The 25782-nt window shown below is 41.3% G+C and overlaps 2 protein-coding genes across 3 annotated transcripts; both read right to left on the minus strand.

Annotated features, from left to right (window-relative positions):
* Positions 1–17505: 17505 nt before the first annotated feature.
* Positions 17506–19048, minus strand: LOC132050929 (uncharacterized). 2 transcript variants are annotated; one of them, XM_059442260.1, is made up of 3 exons: positions 18599–19048; positions 18290–18520; positions 17506–18226 (listed from the first exon to the last, which is right to left on the minus strand). In XM_059442260.1, the coding sequence occupies exons 2-3, from the start codon at positions 18419–18421 to the stop codon at positions 17708–17710; spliced, it is 651 nt and encodes a 216-aa protein (XP_059298243.1). In that variant the 5' UTR covers positions 18422–18520; positions 18599–19048; the 3' UTR covers positions 17506–17707. The 2 variants fall into 2 exon arrangements, with proteins under 2 accessions (XP_059298243.1, XP_059298242.1); XM_059442259.1 differs by having other exon boundaries at positions 17506–18520.
* A 5172-nt stretch (positions 19049–24220) lies between these two features.
* Positions 24221–25110, minus strand: LOC132048678 (aspartic proteinase 36-like). The gene is made up of 3 exons (XM_059439375.1): positions 24887–25110; positions 24552–24681; positions 24221–24454 (listed from the first exon to the last, which is right to left on the minus strand). The coding sequence occupies exons 1-3, from the start codon at positions 25108–25110 to the stop codon at positions 24221–24223; spliced, it is 588 nt and encodes a 195-aa protein (XP_059295358.1).
* Between the last annotated feature and the right edge of the window lie 672 nt (positions 25111–25782).

Raw genomic sequence — 25782 nt, forward strand, 5'->3', positions numbered from 1 at the left:
TCACTTTTAGCTACTACTTGAACACCTTCTAATAAAGAAGAACTTTCAAACTTTTCGATCCGAGTTGCGAAATCGTTCATAACGAGAGGGTAGATTCGAGACCCGACGTTCCTCCGTTCACCGCACCCACAAAAGGTCGTGAATTTTAAGCTTTTTTTTGAAATAAATGTTCGTTTTTTACTTTGAGTTAGAGTTTCTCTCGTTTTTGAAATAAAAGCATGAATTTTCTTTATCTAAAATCATGCCTTCGAATATGTTAATGTCGTATATGAGATAGCTTTATTGATATTCGACATTTAGTTATGTTAATGTATTATGAAAGTAGATATCGAAATTTTGTCTTTAATTTTCATTGGATTAAATTCATTTTTAGAAATCATGTGTTAGGTTGATGTTGTTTTCTGCGTGTATAAACTCCGGAGTTCTGTTGCTATACTGATGGTTTCCGTTTAATTTTAGCTTTGTTTAAAATAATCGCTTGTTTAAAGTGCGATATGGTTTGGTCAATTTGATCTTATAAGTGTGTCTTAATATATGTTATGTTTGTATGTTAATATGAGAAGCATGAATGGTTGTTAGTTCAAATGGTGTATTCTCTAGAGATTATGGTCAAAAAATGTTTAACATTGGCTCTTTATCTATCTTTCCTATATGTTTCTCATTTGAATCATATCCCATAAGTTTTGCTTCTCTTTCACATCTATTGGTTTCATGTTCAATATTGGAATTTGCTTGTTTCTTCGGTATTGTTGACATTATAGGGAATGTGATATTTTTGAATTTATTCGGATTGATAAGTTCTTTAACTTCCTTCTTATCCTCCATAATGACTTTAATCGGGTTTTTATTTCTAATCCTTTTCATCTTCTTTCTTTGCATGTATGTTTTCTTTGTTTATCCCAAATATCCTCGAGTTGCGTCGACAACCTTGAATTACATTATTAAGACAATTTGCGCATCGCTACTTAATCATATATATATTTGGTTGTGACCAATCGTTATACTGTACACGTTGATGGCAAACAATGTTGACTATTTCACCAAGCTTTCTTTTATAAGAATTACATCACCGTATCGTATGCCTTTGTTTTTCCTTCATGTTCGAATTGCCTTGGGTATACGAAGCCTTGGACCTCGCATACGAATGTCCCATTAATTTGTTCCGTTTTGTACTTGTTTGCTTTATTTGTTTGTGTGATATTTGTTGAACATTAAGACTAAGTAATCAATTTAGTTATACTGATATCAGTGAATTTAAGTTTAATAGGAATATAAGTAGAAGGGATTAATACTGTCAAGTTTTAAGACAAAGAAGAAGAGATTACAAAAAAAAAAGGAATTTTATTGAAGTTCAAATCGCATTGAAATAGCAATATACGTTTTGGCCATTATTTGCGAGGAATTAGAATGGCTATTAGACCATATGAAGAAAGAGGTTTGGTCAAAATCCCACAACACACGTTTTGAAATGAAAAAAAAAAAAACAAAAAGTAAACTAGTTTTACGAATCAAGATTCCGCTTTAGCTTCTTCCAAAACTTGAAATACGTATTTGTGAAACATTAAGCATAGTTTATACTGAACTAATAGTCTTCCTATAAAACCTTTTAAATCTTATTAATACTAATCTTACAATAACTCTTTTAATTTATTAGTTGGGATGACTCATTTTCTGCAGATATTTACAAAACGTTATACATCCCGCACTTTCTTAGTTTATTTACAACTAAATCCTTTTATGCAAATCATTATTTTCTAGCACTCTTACTTTAAATAGCATTATTATATATCTATCCATAACTTTAGCAATATTTATAAAATTATTTTCTTTTCTATAATATTTACACTTAGCCTAATTAATTCACTTAAGTCCGGTCGGTTAACCATTGTTAATGGAATTTAGAGGATGCCTAATACCTTCCCTCTAGATTAGTAGAACCCTTATCTAGAATCTTGGTTTCGTAGACTTTAAAAACAAATCGACTTTAAATAATTACTCTAAATAACCTTAGGTGTCCTAATTCACCATAAATAATTAGGTGGCGACTCCTTAACTTTAATTAACCCCGGAATTACCGGGATGTTGTAAACTATTTTGACTTAGGTTAAAATAGGGTATGACAGCTTGGCGACTCATTGGGGAGTTACTTAGGTTCTAACCATAACAGACTTAGTTTTAATTAGGCTTTGTGTGTTTATTTTATTTGTTATTAACGGTTTTTACGTGCTATTAACTATTTGTTTGATATAAATTGTTTATGTGTTACTTGCTTTGATATAAATTGTCATTCCGTTTCATTTTCCTCCACTCCTGGAAAATTCACACAAATTCACACACTTAAAACGGTTTCGCGGTTCGCGGCCGTGCACTACTAAAAAACCTTTTTAGTCGGATTGATCTTGTGGATTTAGTCGATCGGCGGTGCAGTCGACAGCCACGGACTTTCCACTCCCAAGTTGTCCGCTTGGGGGAACCTTGTGTCATAGGAAGCCAACTCTTAGTCAGCCTAAGATAGAGCTAAACCAACACCCGTTATTAGGGGCATACATTTCATGACCTAGGAGGTTTAATACCCTTGGTGTATTAAATCCATTAGATGACTTTACCCAAACGTCCAAGTGGGTCCACGACCCCAAGCGACACTAAATCATACTTTATGTGCATGTTTGAAGGGTAACTGTGCCTAAATATTGACTATTTGCTTTAATTAATTAAACTTTAGGAGGGAGGGAACAACTAACATTTTTATGACAGGTATGGATTTTGCATTGGAGTACAACAAATGACGAAGATCGAAGACATCACAAATTGAGCTTTACGTTTAGATAATAGGAAATTACATTTACATTTATTTAGACTAGGAAAGCTTTATGTTGTATTCATTCGGGATGTAATAAATATTACATTACTTTGTACTTTATTTTGGGAAAATAGACTTGTTTAATTAATCAAAGCAATGGAATGACGTATTAAGGCACACTTTACCCTTCAAACAAACGTTAGGCCTACCTCTCCGGCAAAAGAGGTCACATGCATATTAGGACGCGTTATTGGTTGATATATTCATGTACATTTGTTTGACAACTTGTTTGAATTTATTTGATGAATTATTTGCTACATGACTTACTTGACTCTACGTGATCATGACTTTACCTAGACTGACACCACTTGCACTATTGTGTTTCTTTTATTTTTATTATCCCCAAAAGGTTGATTCGTGTTGACACTCGAGCTGGCCGACCATCCTTACCGTACAAGATCAAAAACGTCATCATTACCTCGACGTACCTGGGTTGTGCAAGGAAAGGAAATCATCATGACTGATCCAGCCGCATCCGTTTCAACTGGTTTAGAAAACATTGTGATCTCTAGCGATCCTCCCGAGACGTCTGAACATAGAAATACTATGCAACATGACGAACATATCGCCCGCCTAACTCAAGAAATTGAGGACTTACGTAGCGAACTAAATCGGGTTAGGGACCTGACCAACTTATCCATCACACTCCAAAGTCCACCTCCTGAACCTAGAACTGTCGCACCAAATCCACCCCGTTTTCCATCACTTGAATCTCCAGTCCCTGAACACTTTCCTCCACAAAATAATGCACCCGCCAACAACAACTTTCCTCCACCAAATCCATCCTCCGTCTATACTACAAAGTCAACCAAAATCACAAAATCAACCACCTACCTACAATACCTACGCTACTCCTAATCCACCACCCGTCAACCCACCAAATCAATCACAAGTTCACACTCCTTATATTCCGTTACCTACCAACACTAATCCGCCACCTACAACTACTCCTCAAACCCACCAAACCAACTACCTACAAACACCGCTCAACACACCACCTCCAATCCAAAACACTCCCACCGTCCAAACTTATCCAACCCAAAGATATACAAGGGGCACATTTTGTCACTCCTAACACGCACAATATGTTCCTCCGGTATATGCAAATGGAAACACAAGCCTATACCAACCCAAAGAACGGTCAGGTTCCAGCCCGAAGTAGATCAATACGAGGAAATGGAGAAAGAGGCAAAAGCAAGGGCAGACGATATGTTGCTAAAAGAGATCCACAGTCTCAAAGAAGCAATGAGAAACCTGCAAGTTGCTAGGGGAACTAAGAGTGTAGAATACGAGGATCTGTGCGTTCAGCCTGATGTTGACCTACCTGTGGGCTACAAACCGCCGAAGTTTGATACTTTCGATGGAACTGGCGATCCTCATACACACTTAAGGGCTTACTGTGACAAACTGGTTGGAGTAGGTAGAGACCAGAACATAAGGATGAAGCTATTCATCAGGAGCTTATCCGGTGAAGCCCTTAATTGGTATACACAACAAGACGTCCGCAAATGGCGTGGTTGGAGTGACATGGCCCAAGACTTTATGGACCGATTCAGTTTCAACACCGACATCACACCAGACAGAGTCTATATGACTAAGTTAACCAAGAAGTCAACTGAGTCGTTCCGCGAGTATGCACTGCGTTGGAGGTCAGAAGCAGCCAGGGTTCAACCCCCGATGAATGACAGAGAAATGACTGCCACCTTCATTGAATGCCAGACCGGCATATTTTATGAGAAAATGATAGGTATGATGGGACAAAAATTCACAGAAGTTGTCCGAATGGGAGAAGCCTTGGAAGAAGGCATCAGATCAAGAAAAATTCAGGATCTTACTGCTTTGCAAGCAGTAAACAAAGCCATTCAATCTGGTTCTATCAGTGGGCTTAAAAAGAAGAAAGAAGACGCTGCTGCAGTCATGAATGTCCAAGGACATAAGCCAAGCCAAGCCACTACATACTTTAACCATCCACAACCACCTTTCTACCCTTACCATTACGTTGAACCTTACCAAACTCCACTATCTCCTTACCCTATCTACAATACCCAAGCAAATTACTACCAACCCCGAGCACCTCCACATCAAAACCCACGTCCATATCAACCTGTTCAAGCTCCTACTTACCAAAATCGACCACACACCACACCCAAAACTCGTCCAAACACTGACACCAAAAATACCCGTAATTACACTCGGTTCGCTGAACCCTTGGCTCAATTATTCGAAAGATTGAAAGCAGCAGGTGTGATACAACCGATTGAAGGGAAAATTCCTGATCCCATTCCAAGATGGTTTGATGGTTCTAAACGTTGTGCATATCATTCTGGAGTTACTGGGCACGACACTGAGGATTGCTACGGCCTCAAAAACAAAATTGAAGCCTTAATCAAAGAAGGAGCGATCCAACTTACTGGAGCTCGGCCCAATGTGGACAACAACCCTCTACCTGCTCATGAAAATGCCAACGTGAACATGATCACTGTTGAGAAAATGGAGATTGAAAGCCATCGCATCATGACATCAACTTTTGTCGCTCCCGCGGAACAATCCAAAAACAAGCACCAAGAAGATTGTTACTACAACTACTCACAACACCGAGACACCGACCATTCGGGGTGCCGAACCGAGAGAGACTCGAAGAATTGGACTTGTACTCCGTCCCCGGTTCGCCGAGTCTTGGTAGATTGAACATGTAGTGAACTTTTGAGATAGCACAATTTTAAAATTGAGGCTTAAATTGTGCCACAAACTTTTGTTGTTTTGCCTCATCTTTTGAGAGCTTAAATTGCAAAAACTATGAATGCATTTCTGATTTTCCTTAATCATCTATTATTATTTTCTACTTTATTTATCAAATCTGCCAACTCTATGATTGTGACATAAACAAATAGACAACATACACCCCAGAGAGTAACAAAGAAATTAGAAGACAAGATTCCATTTGGAAGAAAGCAAATAACCAATAGGTGATGACATAAGCCTGAAAGCTAGCAATTCAAGAAGAAATCAAAATACGACATTAGGTTAGACAACCTAGTTTGCAACCTTTCCTTAATACACCGTACGAACTACGCTGACCTGATTCCCGTGGTGGGATACGTAGGCAGCCCACATAGGGTTCGGTTGCATTACAACAAAAGATCCAAAATCCTTGTTACCTAAGAATAACTATACATGGCCCGATTCCCGGCGGGATTCGTAGACTATCAATAGACGAGTCAAACACATTTAGATAAAATCCAACAAACCTTTAGCCATTTACGTAACAACTACGCCGACCGATTCCTTGGGGGATACGTAGGCAATCCACATCGGGTTCGGTCCCTTTATTAGAAAATTTCAAACCATTTTAGGTACCTACGAACTACGTTCTGACCTGATTCCTTTGGCGGGATACGTAGGCAACCTATATAAGGTTCGGTCACACCACAACATAAGTTTAGTACACCCTTCTGAGCCAAAACTGGGGCATATTTTGAAAGATTAGACAAGAACAAAGTTAGACATCGACAATATTAAGGCTATTAGACAGAAATTATTATAGACAAATGACCTTTCCAATTGTGTCACAATCCGAGGTTGGCAGAAATATTTTACAACTTACATATATTTACACATATATCTTTCCTTATATATATCCATTTGCATATATGTATTTTACAACTTATATACATATAGTTACATTTCCTTACACATATACTTACATACCTACCTTTCAAATGAAATACTTTCTTTCAATTGTTTCATTACTGTTCATCTACCGAGGCTTGAACGGAGATCACAAGATCCAAACAAACAAGACGAATGGAGTGCCAACAACGTCAAGCTTCGAGTCAACACGAATCAACTTCCCCTCCCAAACTAAGAATTTTTCTTTGAGTGCGAACCTAAAATCGCGAGATCAACATAAGTCCATCAATCATGGCCGAGAAGCCTCGCCTTAAAAGCCAAACGGCTTTATTTCCAACTTTATCTCTACTTTCATTCTTTATTACAATAACTCTATGACTTTATTAACAATTATACCTGTTTTGTAGGTTACCGAGATTGAAGATGAATTAAATCAGGATTACGTGTCGCTAGTTTGGCTTATCATGATACCGTCAACATCATCAGCCAAACGGCTATACTATCACTTACCCCTCTCTACTTTATCATTTATTTTACCAATTTTACAAGAATTACTTTATCATTTACTTTACCAACTTTAACGACTTTATCCTGAACTTTGCAGGGATCATCATTAAGTCTCCGAAGACAACCGGGGGGCATCATTCGGCATCATCAAGTCTCCGACATAATCATTCGACAAACGGCTACACCATCACTTTACTACACTATAACTCTAATTCCACTTTATCATTCACTTTACCTACTTTAACCACTTTACCCTGAACTTTGCAGGAATCAACATTAAGTCTCCGAAGACAACCGGAGGGATCATCATCAAGTCTCCGAAGACAACCGGGGGCATCATTCGGCTACACAGCCTCACATGCATAAGCCAGACGGCTACACTATGACTTTACTCTCTACTTTATCATTCACTTTACCAACTTTAACAACTTTACCTTGAACTTTACAGGAATTATCATCAAGTCTCCGAAGACAACCGGAGACATCATCCACTTTACAACTTACCCTGGACTTTCCGGAAATCTTCATCAAGTCCCCGAAGACAACCGGAGACATCACATGGCTACGCGGCCTCATCATTCACTTACACTTTTACTTTACTCTCTACTTTACTACTTTACTTTACCATCCACTTTACCTACTTTAACGACTTTACTTTAAATTCCGCAGATATCATTTATCATCGAGTCCCGGAAGACAGCCGGAGGCCTTATTATCATTAAAGTCTTCAAATACAACTGGAGATATTCAGCATAAACATCGTGCATTCATTCAAGTCTCTGAAGACAACCAGAGACAACATTTGGCCACACTGCTTCATTATAAGCCACACGGCTTCATCCTCACTCTCACACTCATATTTACTATCATGTTACACTCTTTATAATTTTAAACTTTCAACTTTATTACTAATTTTGACATGAATTTCAGCTTTGACAGAAAATACAATCTACATGCAGAGACACAGCGCAACGTGGAACTTTATCTTACGCAGTGAACTGGGGCAAATTTGCTGAAGAGGAATATCAAACTCACAAGCAAGGGTCACGGATCTACTCTCGAACTCAACTCCGCCTACGTCCACAAACACGTGCTACGTAGGTTAATTTCTCTTTCATATCCACCGCTAAAACTCTACTCAAGCAACTCCTTTCACAATCTTGTGTCCTTTCCTATATCCCGCCTCACCATAATTCAACACTGGGGCAAAAAGCGTAGCTCGTAGAGTCCTACTTATCGGTGTGTTGCGCGCTTCTTTATAATTAACTATAAACATACGTTCCTTCTCGAACATTCTCATCATCTATCTTTACTCCTCGAGGCTCAAATCACAACTCATCCCATGTCTTTTCAAAATCATAATTTTCCAACATTCCTTCCGTCCCATAATTTTCCAACATTCCTTCTACCCCCGTAATCTTTTCCACCATCTATTCTGACCCATATTTTCCCAAGTTCTTCCGAATTCATATTTGTTGGTCGAAACAAAATTGGCTACTACGTCAACTTCTTCGCCCGAAAACTCTTACATCGTCTCCGGTCGAAGAGGGGCATCTGTTGACACCCAATTTTGTCCCTCCTTTATTCTAATTTATTTCTTCGGGCTTCTAAATTTATTAACGAGTTAAATATTTTATTTTCACTACTATTTCTACTACTATTAATATCATTATTAATCATAACTTATTATAGTATATATATTATACATCATTACTAAATTAGAAGCCTAAGAAAGAATTAAGAGTTCGAAGGAGAAAATTTCTACAATTTTCGGACCAATTAAATACTCACAACCATATCCGTATATGATATATTCCTCCAAATTAAAAGCCCGAAAGGCCCAATTAAGATTTATTCAACTAAAACCTAATTATCTCTTTCTTCCCTTTAGCCATACCAGCTGCACACCTCTCTCTTCACGCACCCTTCTCCTCTCTCTACTCTCTCTCTCTCTTCTTTCCTCTCATCTCCCATTTCTAGCATAAGAACAGTCCTCTTTTAACCTTACACGACCTTGTCTTTCCATTTCTACGCAAAGCTTGTCCTCACGTCGTTGTTCTGTCATTAAAATGACAGAGGTTTCCATTTCTTTTGTTTAAGACACAACACATCCTCAAAGACCAGAGAGATTCGGCCCATTTCGGGCAAACATCTGAAACAAATCAGGTGAAAGGCCCTCAACGTTCGGATTAGCAGGTCTCTTTTGACTCAATTTTGAATTTTCAAAAATCCCGCTCGAGCCAAGCAAACCCTAAAAAATCATCATATAAATACCCCTCTTACGGGTTTATTTGGGGGAGAGTGAGGACTGGCATCGGAAGATCATTTTGAAATAATCATTTTTCTTTCCAAAGAAAGAGGGTACTGTTTCTGTTTCTATTGGGATTCTGGTTAGTCTGTAGCTCACTCAAGATTTCACACGATTTAATAAGTCACTTTAGCTTACTCTTGAACACCTTCTAATAAAGAAGAACTTCTGGGGTTGTTTCGATCCGAGTTGCGAAATCGTTCATGAGTTTAAGAGGGTAGATTCGAGACCCCGACGACCTCCGTTCACTGCACCCACAAAAGGTCGGTGAATTTTAAGCTTTAACCTTTTCTCTGTTTTTTACTTTCACTGATGAATCTGCCTATTTGAAATAAAAGCATGAATTTGAGTCTAAAATCATGCCTTCGGAATATGTTAATGTCGTATATGGGATGCTTGTGTTGATATTCGGACATCTGTTATGTTAATGTATTATGAAAGTAGATATCGAGCATTCCTCTTGTCGATACCTGTATCGTTTGGATTAAATTCATTTTTTAGAAATCATGTGTTAGGTTGATGTTGTTTTCTGCGTGTATAAACTCCGGAGTTCTGTTGCTATACTGATGGTTTCCGTTTAATTTTAGCTTTGTTTGCTGCTTGTTTAAAGTGCGACATGGTTTGGTCAATTTGATCTTATAAGTGTCTTAATATTACGCAGTTTCAGTATGTGAATTGAGAAGCATGAATGGTTGTTAGTTCAAATGGTGTATTCTCTATGGTTATGGTCAAAAAATGTTTAACATTAGCTCTCCCTTATCTATCTTTCCTATATGTTTCTCATTTGAATCATATCCCATAAGTTTTTGCGCCTTTCACATCTATTGTAGCGGATCATGTTCAATATTGGAATTTGCTTGTTTCTTCAGATTGTTGACATTATAGGGAATGTGATATTTTTGAATTTATTCGGCATAAGTTCTTTAACTTCCTTCTTATCCTCCATAATGACTTTAATCGGGGTTTTTCTTTCTAATCCTTTTCATCTTCTTTCTTTGCATGAACTGGGAATTTCGAATCCCAAATATCCTCGAGTTGCGTCGACAACCTTGCTGTCACATTAATAAGACAATGTTGCGCATCGCTGCAGTTTCTTTGTGACCAATCGCTGTGACGGCTTTATGGCTTAAATATATATGACGTTTAAGGCCATTTTCTATTTTTTCTACCTCTTTTGCTTGCCATCAGCTGCTGTTATGCCTCTGTTTTCCTTCATGTTCGAATTGCCTTGGGTATACAGAAGCCTTGGACCTCGGCTGAATGTCCCATTAATTTGTTCCGTTTTGTACTTGTTTGCTTTATTTGTTTGTGTGATATTTGTTGAACATTAAGACTAAGTAATCAATTTAGTTATGCTTTATATCGTTGAATTTAAGTTTAATAGGAATATAAGTAGAAGGGATTAATACTGTCAAGTTTTAAGACAAAGAAGAAGAGATTACAAAAAAAAGGGAAACTGGAATTGAAGTTCAGTCAGATCGCATTGAAATAGCAATATACGTTTGGCCATTATTTGTGAGGAATTAGAATGGCTATTAGACCATATGAAGAAAGAGGTTTGGTCAAAATCCCACAACACACATTTTGAAATGAAAAAAAAAAAAAAACAACAACAAAGTAAACTAGTTTTTACGGAACTGTTCCGCTTTAGCTTCTTCCAAAACTTGAAATACGTATTTGTGAAAACAGCCTTCGCATAGTTTATACTGAACTAATAGTCTTCCTATAAAACCTTTTAAATCTTATTAATACTAATCTTACAATAACTCTTTTAATTTATTAGTTGGGATGACTCATTTTCTCTAAATATTTTACAAAACGTTATACATCCCGTTTTCTTAGTTTATTTACAACTAAATCCTTTTATGCAAATCATTATTTTCTAGCACTCTTACTTTAAATAGCATTATTATATATCTATCCATAACTTTAGCAATATTTATAAAATTATTTTCTTTTCTATAATATTTACACTTAGCCTAATTAATTCACTTAAGTCCGGTCGGTTAACTATTGTTAATGGAATTTAGAGAATGCCTAATACCTTCCCTCTAGATTAGTTGAACCCTTACCCAGAATTTTGGTTTCGTAGACTTTAAAAACAAATCGACTTTAAATAATTACTTTAATTACCTTAGGTGCCCTAATTCACCATAAATAATTAGGTGGCGACTCCTTAACTTTAATTAACCCTGGAATTACCGGGATGTTGTTAACTATTTTGAGTTAGGTTAAAATAGGGTATGACAGGGTCGAGTCTGGTGAAAAGAAGATAGAGGCGAACGATAAGAAGGTGGAGAACTACAACTCGAGGGTTGATCAGATTCCGGGGGCTCCACCAGTGTTGAAGGGACCGGATTCGAAAAAGTTTGTTCAAATGCCATTTCCGCCGAATGCGGCACCGATGAAAATTCCCAAGAGATTTCGTATGCCTGATATCCCGAAATGCAACGGGACAACAGACCCAAATGAGCATGTGACTGCGTATTCGTGCGCTATTAAAGGCAATGATCTCGCCGATGACGAAAGGGAATCAGTGCTACTTAAGAAATTTGGGGAGACTCTGTCAAAGGGGGCTATGATTTGGTATCATAACTTGCCCGAGCACTCGATTGATTCATTTGCCATGCTCGCTGATGCTTTTGTTAAGGCCCATGCCTGGGCTATCAAGGTCGAAACTCAAAAATCGGACTTGTTCAATGTTAAGCAACGAGATGACGAGACCTTTCGCGAGTTTGTGGCTCGATTTCAAATGGAGCGCATGGACTTACCTCCAATTACTGACGATTGGGCCGTTCAGGCTTTCACCCAAGGGCTTAATTTGAGGAGCTCGATCACATCTATGGAGCTAAAACAAAACCTGATAGAATACCCGGCGATCGCACAGGGCCGACGTACACAACGAACCGTGTCCGAAGATCGGGGTCGAAGATGATAAGATTCTGAGGGCTGCTTCAGTATCATGGCATTCCGGTAAAGGGATTGATCATTCGAGGAGAGTGATAGATCGGGATTCCAGATCGTCATATGATAGGTACCAACCTTACCCACTCGATCGAAGGGGGAACGAGCGCAACAGCGAATCGGGCAAGAATGATAGGAGAAACGATCGAAGGAATGATTGAGGCCAAAATAGCCGTGGTTTGGTAAACAGAAATGCTGTCAATAGAGCGCCGAGAAACAGAGAAACTCTAAGATTATCCGAGTATAACTTTTGCGTCGATATAGCAACCATAGCGGCGGCTGTTATCCGAAACAAAGAAACAAGACATCTAAGGTTAATCCAATCTGACCCGGAGAAGCGGGATAAAAGTCTTATTTGTAAGTATCATCATACTCAAGGCCATCGAACCAAGGATTGTCGACAGCTGAGAGAGGAGGTCGCCCGTCTGTTCAATTTGGGACATCTTCGAGAATTCCTAAGTGAACAAGCAAAAACCCATTTTAAAAACCTGGGCTCCAACAAGCAGGATAAGCCGGAAGAGCCTCAGCAGGTGATACACATGATCATGGGAGGAACTGACGTTCCTATTGGGCCGGTTATAAAGCGCACAAAAATTTTCATAATGAAAGGAAAAGCATATCCGGAACGATGACCCCGATGGCCCCATCACATTCAATGACGAGGACATGGAAGGCATCGCCCAGCCGCATAATGACGCACTGGTAATATCTGTCCTTGTCAATAAGTTTAGAATTAAACGTGTGCTGATTGATCCAGGTAGCTCGGCTAATATCATCCGATGGACAGTCATCGAACAGCTGGGACTACTAGATTAGATCGTGCTAGCAATACGGGTCCTCAATGGATTCAACATGGCATGCAAAACGATGAAGGGTGAGATCACTTTACCGATCAGTATGGCAGGAACTACGCAGCTGACCAAATTTTATGTGATAAAGGGAGACATGGGATACAATGCATTGCTGGGCAAACCGTGGATTCACCTCGTAAGAGCGATTCCCTCGACTATGCAGCAAGTATTGAAATTCCCGACTCCAGAAGGTATCAAAACCGTCTGTGGTGAACAGCAGGCCGCAAAAGAAATGTTCGCGGTTGGAGAATCTGTTAAGACTATAAAGGCGCCATATCGGAGAGAAGGGAAGAGTGCCAAATAGCAATCTCAGATCCCGATCCCGATCTTCGAAAGATCGGAACGGAGACACACCGGACGAAGAGTTAAAATTCAGGGTGCCGAGAACATTCGTGGTGCCCGATGATTCTGATGCCACTAAGTCCACTGTCGAAAAACTTGAGCAAGTCATACTATTCGTCCATCTACCAGAAAAGAAGGAATACCTGGGCACGGGGTTAATGCCCGAGCTCAGGAATTTTTTTTTTGAGTTTCTAAAAAATTACTCAGATTGCTTTGCTTGGTCCTATTTAGACATTACAGGTATTCCACCGGACGTGACGACATACAAGTTGAGCCTGGATCCAAGTTTCCCTCCGATCAAACAAAAGCGGAGGCCACAACCCGAGATAAAACATGCATTCGTCAAAGATGAGGTAACCAAGCTCCTTAATATAGGGTCTATTCGAGAGGTAAAATACCCAGATTAGTTAGCTAACGTGGTAGTAGTGCCTAAAAAGGGGAATAAGTTTAGAATGTGCGTAGATTATAAAGATTTAAACAAAGCCTATCTGAAGGATTCATTTCCTTTGCCTAGCATCGATCGCATGATGGACGCTACTGCGGGTCATGACACGCTGAGTTTTCTCGATGCCTACTCCGAGTACAACCAAATACAAATGGACCCAGAGGACCGAGAAAAAATCTCCTTTGTAAATAGATCTGGCACATATTGTTATAATGTAATGCCCTTCGGCTTAAAAAATGCCGGTGCCACCTATCAGCGCTTAGTCAACCGCATGTTTGAACACCAAATAGGGAAATCCATGGAAGTTTATATAGATGACATGGTCGTTAAGTCCGTACGAGCAGAGGACCACTTGAAATTTTTGCTGGAAACTTCCAGCATATTAAGAAAGTACAACATGAAGCTGAACCCGAAAAAATATGCCTTTGGAGTCGGATCGGGCAAGTTTCTCGGATTCATGATGTCAAACCGGGGAATCGAAATCAACCCGGATAAAATAAAGGCAATTGAAGATATCACCGTGATAAACGACATCAAAGGGGTACAAAGATTGACGGGACGGATAGCTGCCCTAAGCCGATTCATCTCCAGATCCTCGGACAAGAGTCACCGTTTCTTCTCATTGCTAAAGAAAAAGACTGACTTTGCATGGACCCCCGAATGTCAGATGGCCTTGGCAGAACTCAAAAGGTACTTATTAAGCCCACCTCTACTCCACACGCCAAAGGCGAACGAGCAGTTGTATCTATACTTGGCGGTGTCCGAGATAGTGGTGAGCGGTGTCCTGGTTCGAGAGGAGAAAGGTATGCAATACCTGGTTTACTATGTAAGTAGAACCCTCGGTGACGGCGAAACCAGGTACCCACATTTAGAAAAACTCGCTTTGGCTTTATTAAGTGCATCTAGAAAATTAAAACCTTACTTTCAGTGTCATCCCATATGCGTCGTAACGTCGTACCCCCTAAGGAACGTCATGCATAAACCCGAACTCTCAGGCCGACTAGCAAAGTGGGCTGTGGATATTAGCGAGTATGATATTGAATACAAACCCCGAACTGCAATCAAATCCCAAATACTAGCAGATTTCATGGCCGATTTTGCACCGGCCATGATCCCTGAGGTCGACAAGGAGATGCTTCTTACCTTGGGGACTAGCACGGGAGTTTGGACCCTTTACACGGATGGTGCGTCTAATGTAAAAGGGTCCGGGTTGGGGATCGTTCTCAAACCTCCCTCAGGTGACATAATAAGACAATCTATTAGATCGGCTGATTTAACTAATAACGAAGCTGAGTATGAGGCTATGATTGTAGGCTTAGAACTGGCTAAAAGCTTGGGAGCTGAGATCATAGAGGCCAAGTGCGATTCTCTCCTGGTGGTCAACCAAACGAACGTAACCTTCGAAATCAAGGATGATAGAATGCGGAGATATTAGGAAAAATTACAGGTTGTCCTTCGCCGGTTCAAGGAGTGGACGTTGGAAGATGTACCCCGAGATCAAAATAATGAGGCGGATGCCCTGGAAAATCTGAGATCCTCGGTCGAATCAAAAGGGTTCGCCTCTAGAGCCGTGGTGCAACTGACAAAATCGGTCATAGAGATTGGCCACGCAAGATAAACTCGACCAGCTTCACTTGGGATTGGAGGAACAAGTACATAGATTATCTTCAAACGGGAAAGCTACCATCCGATGCCAAGGAATCAAAAGCCCTCCGAACCAAAGCATATAGATTTTGTTTGGTCGATGGCCAGTTATGCAAAAGGTCATTCCACGGGCCCTTGGCGAGATGCCTGGGGCCAGGAGAAACCGACTACATTCTGCGGGAAGTTCATGAAGGGACTTGCGGATGGTAAGGGAGCCGATTCATTGATCCGCAAGCTGATCAGAATAGGATAGTACTGGAACGAGATAGAGGAAGACACCAAAACCTTCGTTCGAAAATGTAACGAATGCCAAAGGCACGCCCCGTCAATACATCAACCCGGGGAAGAGCTCCATCCGGTCCTTTCCCTATGGCCGTTCATGAAATGGGGCATGGATATAGTAGGGCCTTTGCCATGGGCCCCAGGTAAGATGCAATTTATTTTACTTATGACTGATTATTTCTCTAAATGGGTCGGAGCACAGGCACTCGAGAAAGTCAGGGAAAAAGAGGTCATTGATTTCATTTACGACCATATAATCTGTCGATTCGGGGTACCAGCAGAGATTGCGTGCGATAACGGGAAGCAGTTCATAGGTAGCAAGGTCAGCAAGTTTTTCGAAGAATACAAAATCAAGAAAATCTTATCAACCCCGTATCACCCGAGCGCGAATGGCCAGGCCGAGTCTACCAATAAAACTATACTGCAGAATTTAAAGAAAAGACTGGCCGGCTCTAAGCACCGATGGAAGGAGGTTCTGCCCGAGGTTTTATAGGCCTATGGCACAACGGTGAGATCAAGCATCGAGGAGACTCCATTTTCCCTTGTATACGGAGCTGAGATCGTGATACCAGTCGAAGTTGGTGAGCCTTCCGTTATGCCACTGAAGACTCGAACCATGAAGCAATGTCTGTCAATCTGAATCTCGTGGACGAAAAGAGGGAAGCTGCTCATATCCGAATAGCCACACAAAAATAGAGGATGCAAAGGTATTATAGCCGGAGGACCAAGCTCAGGCATTTTCAGATTAGGAACTTGGTTTTGAGGAAGGTCACACTTCATACGAAGAACCCTCACGAAGGGAAATTAGCCCCGAATTGGGAAGGACCATACCGAGTCACTGGAATAACCGGAAAAGGTTCTTATCAGCTCGAGAACGAAGACGGACAACAGCTGAAACACAACTGGAATGTAGCATACCTAAAACGATATTACTGTCAAAAGTACGAAAAACTTTTCTTTTGTTTTCTTCTCTCTCGATCTAACCTCGCACGGATACAGTCCGAGGGATAATGAAGTAGCACAACCAAAATTGGAAAGTCATAGACTTAGGACTGAAAGCACGTGCTGCACTCTTTTTTCCTTTGACCGTTTTATCCCGAAGTGGGTTTTCGGCAAGGTTTTAATGAGGCGTCATTAACAAATTACGCATATAGAGCATACCGATCAAAAACTGGAGACCAAGGACTGCACATACCGGGCTAATAGTACCTGAGCCCTCATACTTTGGACTCAAATACTAGGGGACTATTATACCATGAGTTAAGTGATAACTATGTAAAAGCTAAGGCCTGAACGATAGGATCAGATGTAAGGACCAAACGATCGATTGAATCATGTCCACTTAGTTTGTTTTTGCCGCGGCAACAATTGCAAATGCATCTCTGGCCGGTTTTTCAATAAAAAACTTACTTCGATCAAAAGGATCCAATGTTGCCAAAAACCAAAAAACTATGGCGTAAACAGTTAAAGACTACGATCTAAACTATGGCGTAAACAGTTAAAGACTATGGTCTAAAAAACATATGCAAGCTCGAAAGCTGCGACCTAAACGGTTAAAGACCACGGTCTAAAACACAAAAATGTCGTGATCGGGTCTGTCTTGCAAATTATAAATAAAGCAACGACTAAAGTCAACATGGACTAAAATCCAATCACGAGCCGTTACCACTTGAATTTTATCCTAGCCGAAACAATATGGCAAATTATAATGATGGCATAAACCGAACAAACATTGAACCGAGGAATACTTTGCAAATATCAAATACAAATTTTGATTTTCATTCATACATACATAAAGTAGATTTACAAAGGCTCGGACTAGTGGCCTCAAAACAAAAGTATAAAAACAAAAGAAGGGACGCAAGGCCCCGAACCTAATCTTCACCCGACCCCTCGGTCTCTTCATCGGCTGACTCGAGGTCGATATCGGAATCCTTAGGGTCGAACGCAGCCTTTGCTTCCACTTCAATCTTCTTGGATTCCTCGATCAGATCTGATAAGTCCATGCCAGTGGCTTGAACTTCTTCGAGGGGTTTCCTTCGGGATAAGCACCACTCGTATTCAGCTCGAAGATTACTGGCCTTTTCGGCAGCAGTTACATCGGCCTTGTACTGCTCTAACATATCATCATAACCCGAGATCTGGTCAAGAGCCTTTCCATATTCAGCTTGCAGATCGGTGATGACCCGGTTCAATCGATCCCGTTCAGCTTCGGCCGCAGCAAGTGATGAGCTAAGGCCATTCATTTGTTCCACCGATGCCCGAAACTGCTCCCTGAGAACATCACGTTCGGCCACAGCAACGATGGTCATTTCGTGGAGGATATTAAACTCGAGCTTGATCCCATCCAGCTCTGCCCGAAGTTGGTCGATCTGGCTAACATAAGCCCGGGCCTGAGAAGGAAGGGCGTTAGCATCGGCCGTTAAAGATTTATTGAAAACTTCGAAAGCCCTTACCTTCTCTGCCAACTGATCGCGCTCCCGCTTAGCCTCGGCAGCTTCGTTTCGAGCCACTGTTAAGTCCGACTTCAGGATAGAAAGGTCAGGGAGAGACGAGATGTATTGCAATTTCTGCTCGTACAGATCCATGAGCTCATCCACCTCCTGACTTTTGCTTTTAAGCTCCTCCTTGAGCCGGCCCACTTCATGCCTGAGCCGGTGAAAGCTGGCATGATAAAGCACGGAGGCCTATAAGAGAAAGAGGGACGATTGTAAAATGAGACATGAAGTTAAAACTAAATGAAGGAGCACAAGAACAAAACTTACCCGGTTCAATGCCTGCTGGGCCTCGTTGAAAAGGCATCATTCACTGACTTCATCCATTTTTCGACTGTCTTCCTGGGACACCAGAGGGTATAAATAGCTGGCCATCCTGACCAGCCCCGACAAAGATGTTCATGTCGGCCGGCACCTTGAAAGTTATTAGCCTCTTCCGATTCGGGTCGGTACTAGGGGCAGGAAACAACTTCTCCAACCTAGGACCGGAATTAACCCTAAAATGATCGGCCACAGGAATGGACAAATGCTCAAAACCTGACATACTCGGAGCGGGTATTTCATAACCCTCATGACCGGCTGCTCTTTGCTCGGTCATCTTGCCTTTGGCTTTTTCGTCATCGGTGGGAATATCCACCAATGGCGGTGGAGAATCCTGTATGCAAATTATCATTTCAGATGAGGCCACAGCTTGTATCGGAAGGACGGAACCAATACCGTACAAAGGCATAATATTAGGTACCTTAGAGCCTGATACCGATGAAGTTGCCTTCGATCCAGCGGCTGCGGCTGGCAGTTTTTCAATACTTCGAGTAGAAGTATGATCGGAGGCCCCGATCTTCGACCCGATGCTCCCTGCGTCCGTCTGCCTCAAGATGCCGCTCGATCCAGCCAGAATTCGACTCGAGCTTTCCACCAATGGTGGAGTGATTGCAACAGAACCGATCAGATCATGCTCGAGAAGCTCGTCAATAAGACGATGCCCACCCAACGCCTGATCATCATCGTCAGAATGGTCCAATAATTGACCAACAACCTCAGCGTCTAAAGCACGGGCCGAGACATCTTCCGATGAGGTCTCTCGGATAACGATCCTCGATTTTTTCCTGGCCTGGGAAGGAGCTCGAGAAGATTCGGAGGATCTTCTTTTCCTCCTTTCAACTAGGTCTCCCTGATCGGGAGCTTCGATATCCTGCTCGTCAGCTAAGGCCTCGACAGTTTCCTGGCTCCGAATTTTGGTGGCCTTTGATAAACCTGTGAAGCAAAAAGAAGAACAGTCCTTACCTATCTAACGTGGCGTATTGCGTAGAGAAGAAAGGACGACGCTCTAAGGGAAGGACTTACCATGGGTTCCGGCCTCCCAACGAAACCGGGACAAACGTCTCCAGGTACGATCGACATAAGTAAGTTGGAAGCAGATTTTCCCGATCCACTGGTCAAAGTTAGGAACCGCACCGAGGGTTTGGGTAAGCGTTGTATACACATGAACAAATAAAAGGTTCAGTATAGGTGCAGGCACATGGCCGAATCGTATCAACATAAAGTTACTTACGGTTTGGGTTCCATCTCTCGGGAAACGACAATTTGTCAGCGGGAATCAGATCAGCTGTTCTGACTCGGACAAACCTGCCCTGCCATCCTCGGTCTCTATCTTCGTCCAGACTAGAGAAGGGCGCTTTTTCAGCTCATTTTTAGAGTTTAATCATTCCCCCTCTGAAGACACGGGGGCTATATAGCCGGAGTAGGTAGTGCACCATGAACGGAATATTTACATTTGTAGTAAAATAATGGAGGAGCACAATGATCCTCCAAAATGGCGGGTGAATTTGGCCGAGGGTAATCTTGTACCGTTTGCAGAAATCGACCACCACAGGGTTGAGTGTGCTGAATGTGAAAGGGTAGGTATAAACACTTAAATACCCTTCCATGTAGGTCGTTATGGCTTCATCCTGGTCAGGGATAACGACCTCCTTATCTTTCCACCCACAATCTTCCTTGACTTGCTCGAGTTTATTCGGGGGTATCGTGCACAGATAGGCCGATATTTCGACACCTCGATCCCCCTGTTGTGAAGGTTTCTCGACTTTGAAGTCCTGAATGATCGAACAACAGGAGGAATAAAGTCGATCAAAAGGGCTGTGGTTTAGGAGCCGAAGAGGTCTCACCAGCTTTAGCCTTTGAAGATTTGCTCGTCATTTCGGAATTATGAAGATAAGAAGGTTTTGAATGAAGGTTTGAAGATTGAACAGGAAACTAATAAGAAGATATGAAGATATGAAGGTATGAAGGTTTGAAGATATGAAGATCAACGTATCCAAGGCACACGAAGGTAAAATTCCCTTTGGTAAAAGTCGGAAAGTGAAAAATGAAGGGGAAAACTTGCTTTTATAGAGTGGGACCGAGACGCTCTACCTTCCGCAACCGTCTTCAGAGCCAACAGGGCCTCGACACGTGTCGATGTCAGACGGATGTGACCTTGATCCTATCTAATCATGGGAAGCGTACGCGAGAAGGTACCGGGACGTCCACTCAACCAACAGATCGTGCTTAAACGGGTCGACCTTCCGAAGAGACCTAGATCGGGACCTCGTGCGAACACCTCTATGATCGAGTAAAGCTTCCGAATAGGTCGCAAAGGATATGGTTTCGAACTAGTCGTGGCCGAGTTTAATAATAAGATGCTCGACTACGGTGGCCGGTAGCAAAACATGTCGGGTTTTTACGGATTATGGAGTAAGTGATTATTGATCGACGGCATATACAAAGGTTTGGGTACAAACAATACACGATGGAATGCTCAATGAAGTCCAATAATAACCAAATTGCCAAATCCCATTAAAGATTTTTTCCATTCCACAAAATTCCGACTATGTCGGATACATCAGTACATCAGGAAAAGCAGAAGAAACCCTACTCTACGACCAGTAATTGGAAAACAAAAGTAAGACAACCACATCCTTAATCAACCTAACAAGTCGGAGGATGAGATCTTCGAGCATATCCACGGGATGCGGCAATGATGGGTGATACCTATTAGATATCCCCGTGACTTACACTAGAGGCGGATGACCCGGGGATATCCAATCCCGGTAAATCTTTCTCATCGAGCATAATTTTTGGCGAAGCTTCGCCCGAAGGCATTTCTCGACGGGTCCCCATGATATGACGAGTTCGAACTCGAGATCCAACCCCCGAATGCACAACGGGAAAACTTCCAGCCTCCCTGCGTCTAGGTGGCCTCGATGGAGCAGGTGTTCTTCTTCTCGAACTACGCCCGCCTACCGACTTTCCTCGAAGCCCCTCCTCGTCTAAAGTCCCGGAAACCAAAGGTATTGAGTTAGGATATAATACGGAAATGAGGTCGAAAAGATCGATTAAGAAGTTACCATGGTCTTTGCCTTTCCAGCCTTCAGGTGCCATTTTTCTCCCAAAACGGCCTAAGCTACGAGAAGCCTGGAGAAAGGCAATCGCCCATTCAAAAATAGCAGTTTCAAGCGTGGGTTCAACCGGATCCGGTGAAGGGTTCCACACTTCGGGAAAATCGGCAGACGATGGACGGTGAAGTTGAACCGTGCGTATCATCACGAACCGGTGAAGCCATCCTCGATCATAATCATCTTCGGGGTCGATTAGGCTTCGGCTTCCCCTGGGAAGCATCTGAACAATTCCCTCTCGGATCACCCGAGCCACATATAAATAAAGCAAATGATCGAGGGTGCAAGCGACTCCGGCCGCATTGGCTAACTTCTCAATACAATACACGAGCCTCCAAATTTGTGGGGCGATCTGTCCGATACATATTTGATATCGACGACAGAAGTCCTCGATTACTCTATGAACAGGGAGGGTGAACCCTATGGCAAAGGGATAAGTATATGATAACGAGTAATCGGCAACATGATGGTTTATTTTCACACCATCCCCAACGGGGAGGATGTCGACATCTGCATCTAGACGGCAATCTTCCCTAACCGTAGTAATGGCGCTATCACCAATATAAGATTCAAAATTCTCCACCGGGTCGAGATGACGAAGAACTTTACAGTCGTTCGTATAAATAAAACCCGACGGAACAATACCAGCAGCGATAGATTCTAACCCTCTATCAGAACCAGCGACTCTAGTTGATAGCATGAACGAATGCTAATCTTCACCCTGAGTCAATAACGGGACGTAAGCCATGTTTGTGGAAGGTTTTCCTTAACGATAAGTAGTCACGCCCTGGAAAAAGAAGATTAAAGATCCGAGGAGTATTATGGGCTCAATATAGGAATAGCAGTAGGTTTTGAGGTGGAGCAAAGTGAGATTTGAAGAAGTGCAGATGCATGAAAAAGAAAGAAGACATGGGCTTTATATAGAAAGAGAATCAAGAGATCCTGTAGCGTATCAAGGACTCTGATACAAGGAGGATTCCCCAAAAAGATTTGGCGGCTGGGTAATGATGACCTAGCATCGGGCAGAGTGAGAGTTGACTGAAAGGTCTTGTCCTAGGAAATTGGAGGCGGTACTGCCAAATTATTTGGGTCCATTCCCCCGCCGTCGCATTGTACCTCGGGAAATGGGGGGACTATCTATATACGGGTAAAATTGAGGATACAGGCACGCTCGGTTTTCCATTGTCATGGTTATGCTCGGTCACGATACGACCGTCTCACCGGGAACACGGCTTCGAGTTCTGGCCGGGATGAGGTGATAAAGGAAGGGCAGCTGAGTGCCATAAGGAGAAGACCGAAATATCCGCCCTCAATCGGATTATTCGGCATCGATCTCGGTAAAATAGCTGTCACTAGATTTATTTTCTTTATTTAGAATTGTACTAGGGTTGAAACTCCTCTACTATATAAAGAGGAGGTTCTCATCCTTTAAAGGGGTTGACAACAGAAAGAAAGAAAGAGTTCATATAAAAAGAAAAAGAATTACTTGCATTCACCTCCATTTTGTTCTTGAATTCATTTCTATTATCCATCGTATACGTACTCAGCATCGGGTATCGACCTCGGTCTTCATACCCGAGGCCGGACTGAATCAACATCTGGTCAGATCTGCTTCCTTATTCACTTATTGGTTCTCCTTGTAATCTAATATCAAATTGAATAGCCACATATCTTTGGCATCACGTATAAATTTAATTGTTCCCCATTTTAAGGTTAAACATACATGCTACACCTGCCTTCTTGTACAAATAGAGTTTTTGTCTCCAGCAAACGTTTTGAACGTACACTTATCTGCTGTGTCGTTGCCTAGTTGATACCATATTTTTTGAACATGAAACACCAAATTAAAACAATTCATTTTTGCAGTAAGTAATCATTCACACAATTCAACATTTTGCTGCAATTGAATCACCACCTGAATCTTTATTTGGTATTTTCTCCTAGATGCAAATAAACATCAACTTTAATTAACAGCTAATTCTTTGCAGCAACAAGCAGAATCTGAGCTCAGCACTCTAGAATCCTCTTATCTTCTTAGTTCTTCCGGTCTTTTAATTTCCTGACTGCTTATATATACCTAGTTAAATTACTATGAATATCAAAAACTTAGCCAACATCCGGATACTTGCAGGACCTTTGTTCAATGGTAAGAGCCGGCAATGTGTGAGTTAGACATATATCACAAGTTAGAACTTAGGACAAACGCCTGGTATTTAAATGGCGAAGTACAGAGAGGCGAGCCTATAATCCACCGAGCTTTCAACCCGTGCGCCAAATGGCCCTCATTGATTTCTTAGTTACAAATAACATCCGGATACTAGCAGAAAGCATCACTAAATTGACACAAAACAGTATAACCACCAATTCTGTAATTTAACAAAATCAAACCCAGAGCACACATACCTCATTGTAATTTATTCACTATACCTACAAAAAGAAGTGAATGAAGTAATAACACTCAACCAAGAACAAATGGTGTTGAAGAGCTGGCGATCAGCGAGCTCCCCAAGATTGTGTCAAGATGTAGTAAATCTGACACAAAATAGCCGGTAGTGCCACTCATATCTTCGTAATGCACTGTGTAAGCGCACTGATTTCTACTGGAGCACTGACCCCAAGAACACATTCGGTCTGAACAAGGTATGACCGATGCAGTTGATGAGCTGGCACTGTCATAGAAGTTCAGCTCAAACTGTAAGAAATGTTAAAAAATTCTTAAATGAATAATTTTGTTATATCATATTTTAGACAAGAGACTGAAGAAGTAACAAAAGAAAAAGAAGTTCTACCCCAAGTCCACTTCTTCCAGGACAATCTTCGCAGGAGCTACATGTAACCCATGAGATATCACTCCCAGTATCAATCACCACCTTGTATTCATTTGGTGGAGATCCTAGTTTCACTTTTGTATAATAAATTCTGAAATTACAGAAAGAGATGATGGTCAATAACATAACAAAATGAGCTAATTAATTATTTCAATCCATCGTAGTAAGAAATATACCCGAGGAGAAAGGGGTCGGAGGAACCGATAACAGGAAAATTGACGACTCCACGTTAAGCGTGCCTAGCTCAGTCCCTGGCTATGAGCTCCTCCAGCTCAGCTGTTTGATTCATCGGAAACACCCTCTCCAAAAGTAGCACTCTCGCTGGTGGTGTTGATACTGGTGCTGTAACAACGGGGATAGTTGGAGCAGTGGCTGGTGCTTTAGCAGGGGCAGGAGTTTTGGTCTTAGTGGGAGAAGCAGCTGGTGGAGTAGTGGCCTTAGCACCCACGGGTGTCTGACCCATGACACTCGCCACTACAATGCAAAAAACTGGCACTAAAAAGACAAACTTCCTATGCATTGCTACCTTACCTTCTAGCCTGTGAAAATAAGTTCAAATACAAATCACAACTACCATTTACTAGTGAAACAATTGGTGAAGCGCATAGGTTTATGCTTATGCAGATACAATAAAAATAGCCATGCTGGGATGGATTTGCTTACGTGAAAGAGAAAAGTTTAGACCTTGGAATATTGAAGTACATATATGAGATTATCATGCCATATTAGTTGTCAGTTACATGAATTACTCTGAGTTTACAAAAGATCAGCAAGGTAATAAAGAATTTTTAGATATTATCCCTCTTTACCATGAAAAAGAAAACACTTATAAAGCCTTGTATAACTCGGAAACTCAATGCTCTTAATTCCCTCTAAATAGATGCTTTTGTTGTTGGCTTGTATTTGTGCTGAGGTAGTACATTAGTTGGGTTTGCAGTGTATTTCACTGGGGATATGAAGTCAGTATCGAGTGCTTGTTCTTTTTATGGAGAATTAATGACTGCTTAAAATGGTGAGTTCCACATTTCAACATATCAAGTATAGTTGATTAACAATAACACGTATAGATTGTACTAGTAACTTTTTATTGATTTCCTGTCATCAACTAGTTTTATAGTTAATAACTTTATCATGTACTTTGTGCTGCAATTGACACTTTCTCATGCAGGAGAGAAAGTGGCTATACTTCATG

This window comes from Lycium ferocissimum, chromosome 3 (assembly GCF_029784015.1).
Source record: "Lycium ferocissimum isolate CSIRO_LF1 chromosome 3, AGI_CSIRO_Lferr_CH_V1, whole genome shotgun sequence".
Classification (NCBI taxonomy): domain Eukaryota; kingdom Viridiplantae; phylum Streptophyta; class Magnoliopsida; order Solanales; family Solanaceae; genus Lycium; species Lycium ferocissimum.

Bases quoted from the DNA above. Each gene is read 5' to 3' on its own strand.
- LOC132050929 (XM_059442259.1), bottom strand. From the start codon at position 18,421: ATGGATCTGTACGAGCAGAAATTGCAATACATCTCGTCTCTCCCTGAC.
- LOC132048678 (XM_059439375.1), bottom strand. From the start codon at position 25,110: ATGCATAGGAAGTTTGTCTTTTTAGTGCCAGTTTTTTGCATTGTAGTG. The intron at 24,682-24,886 runs GTTTCCGATGAA...CTGTAATTTCAG, and splicing joins GTGCTACTTTTGGAGAGGGT to AATTTATTATACAAAAGTGA. The intron at 24,455-24,551 runs GTAGAACTTCTT...CATTTCTTACAG, and splicing joins CTGGAAGAAGTGGACTTGGG to TTTGAGCTGAACTTCTATGA.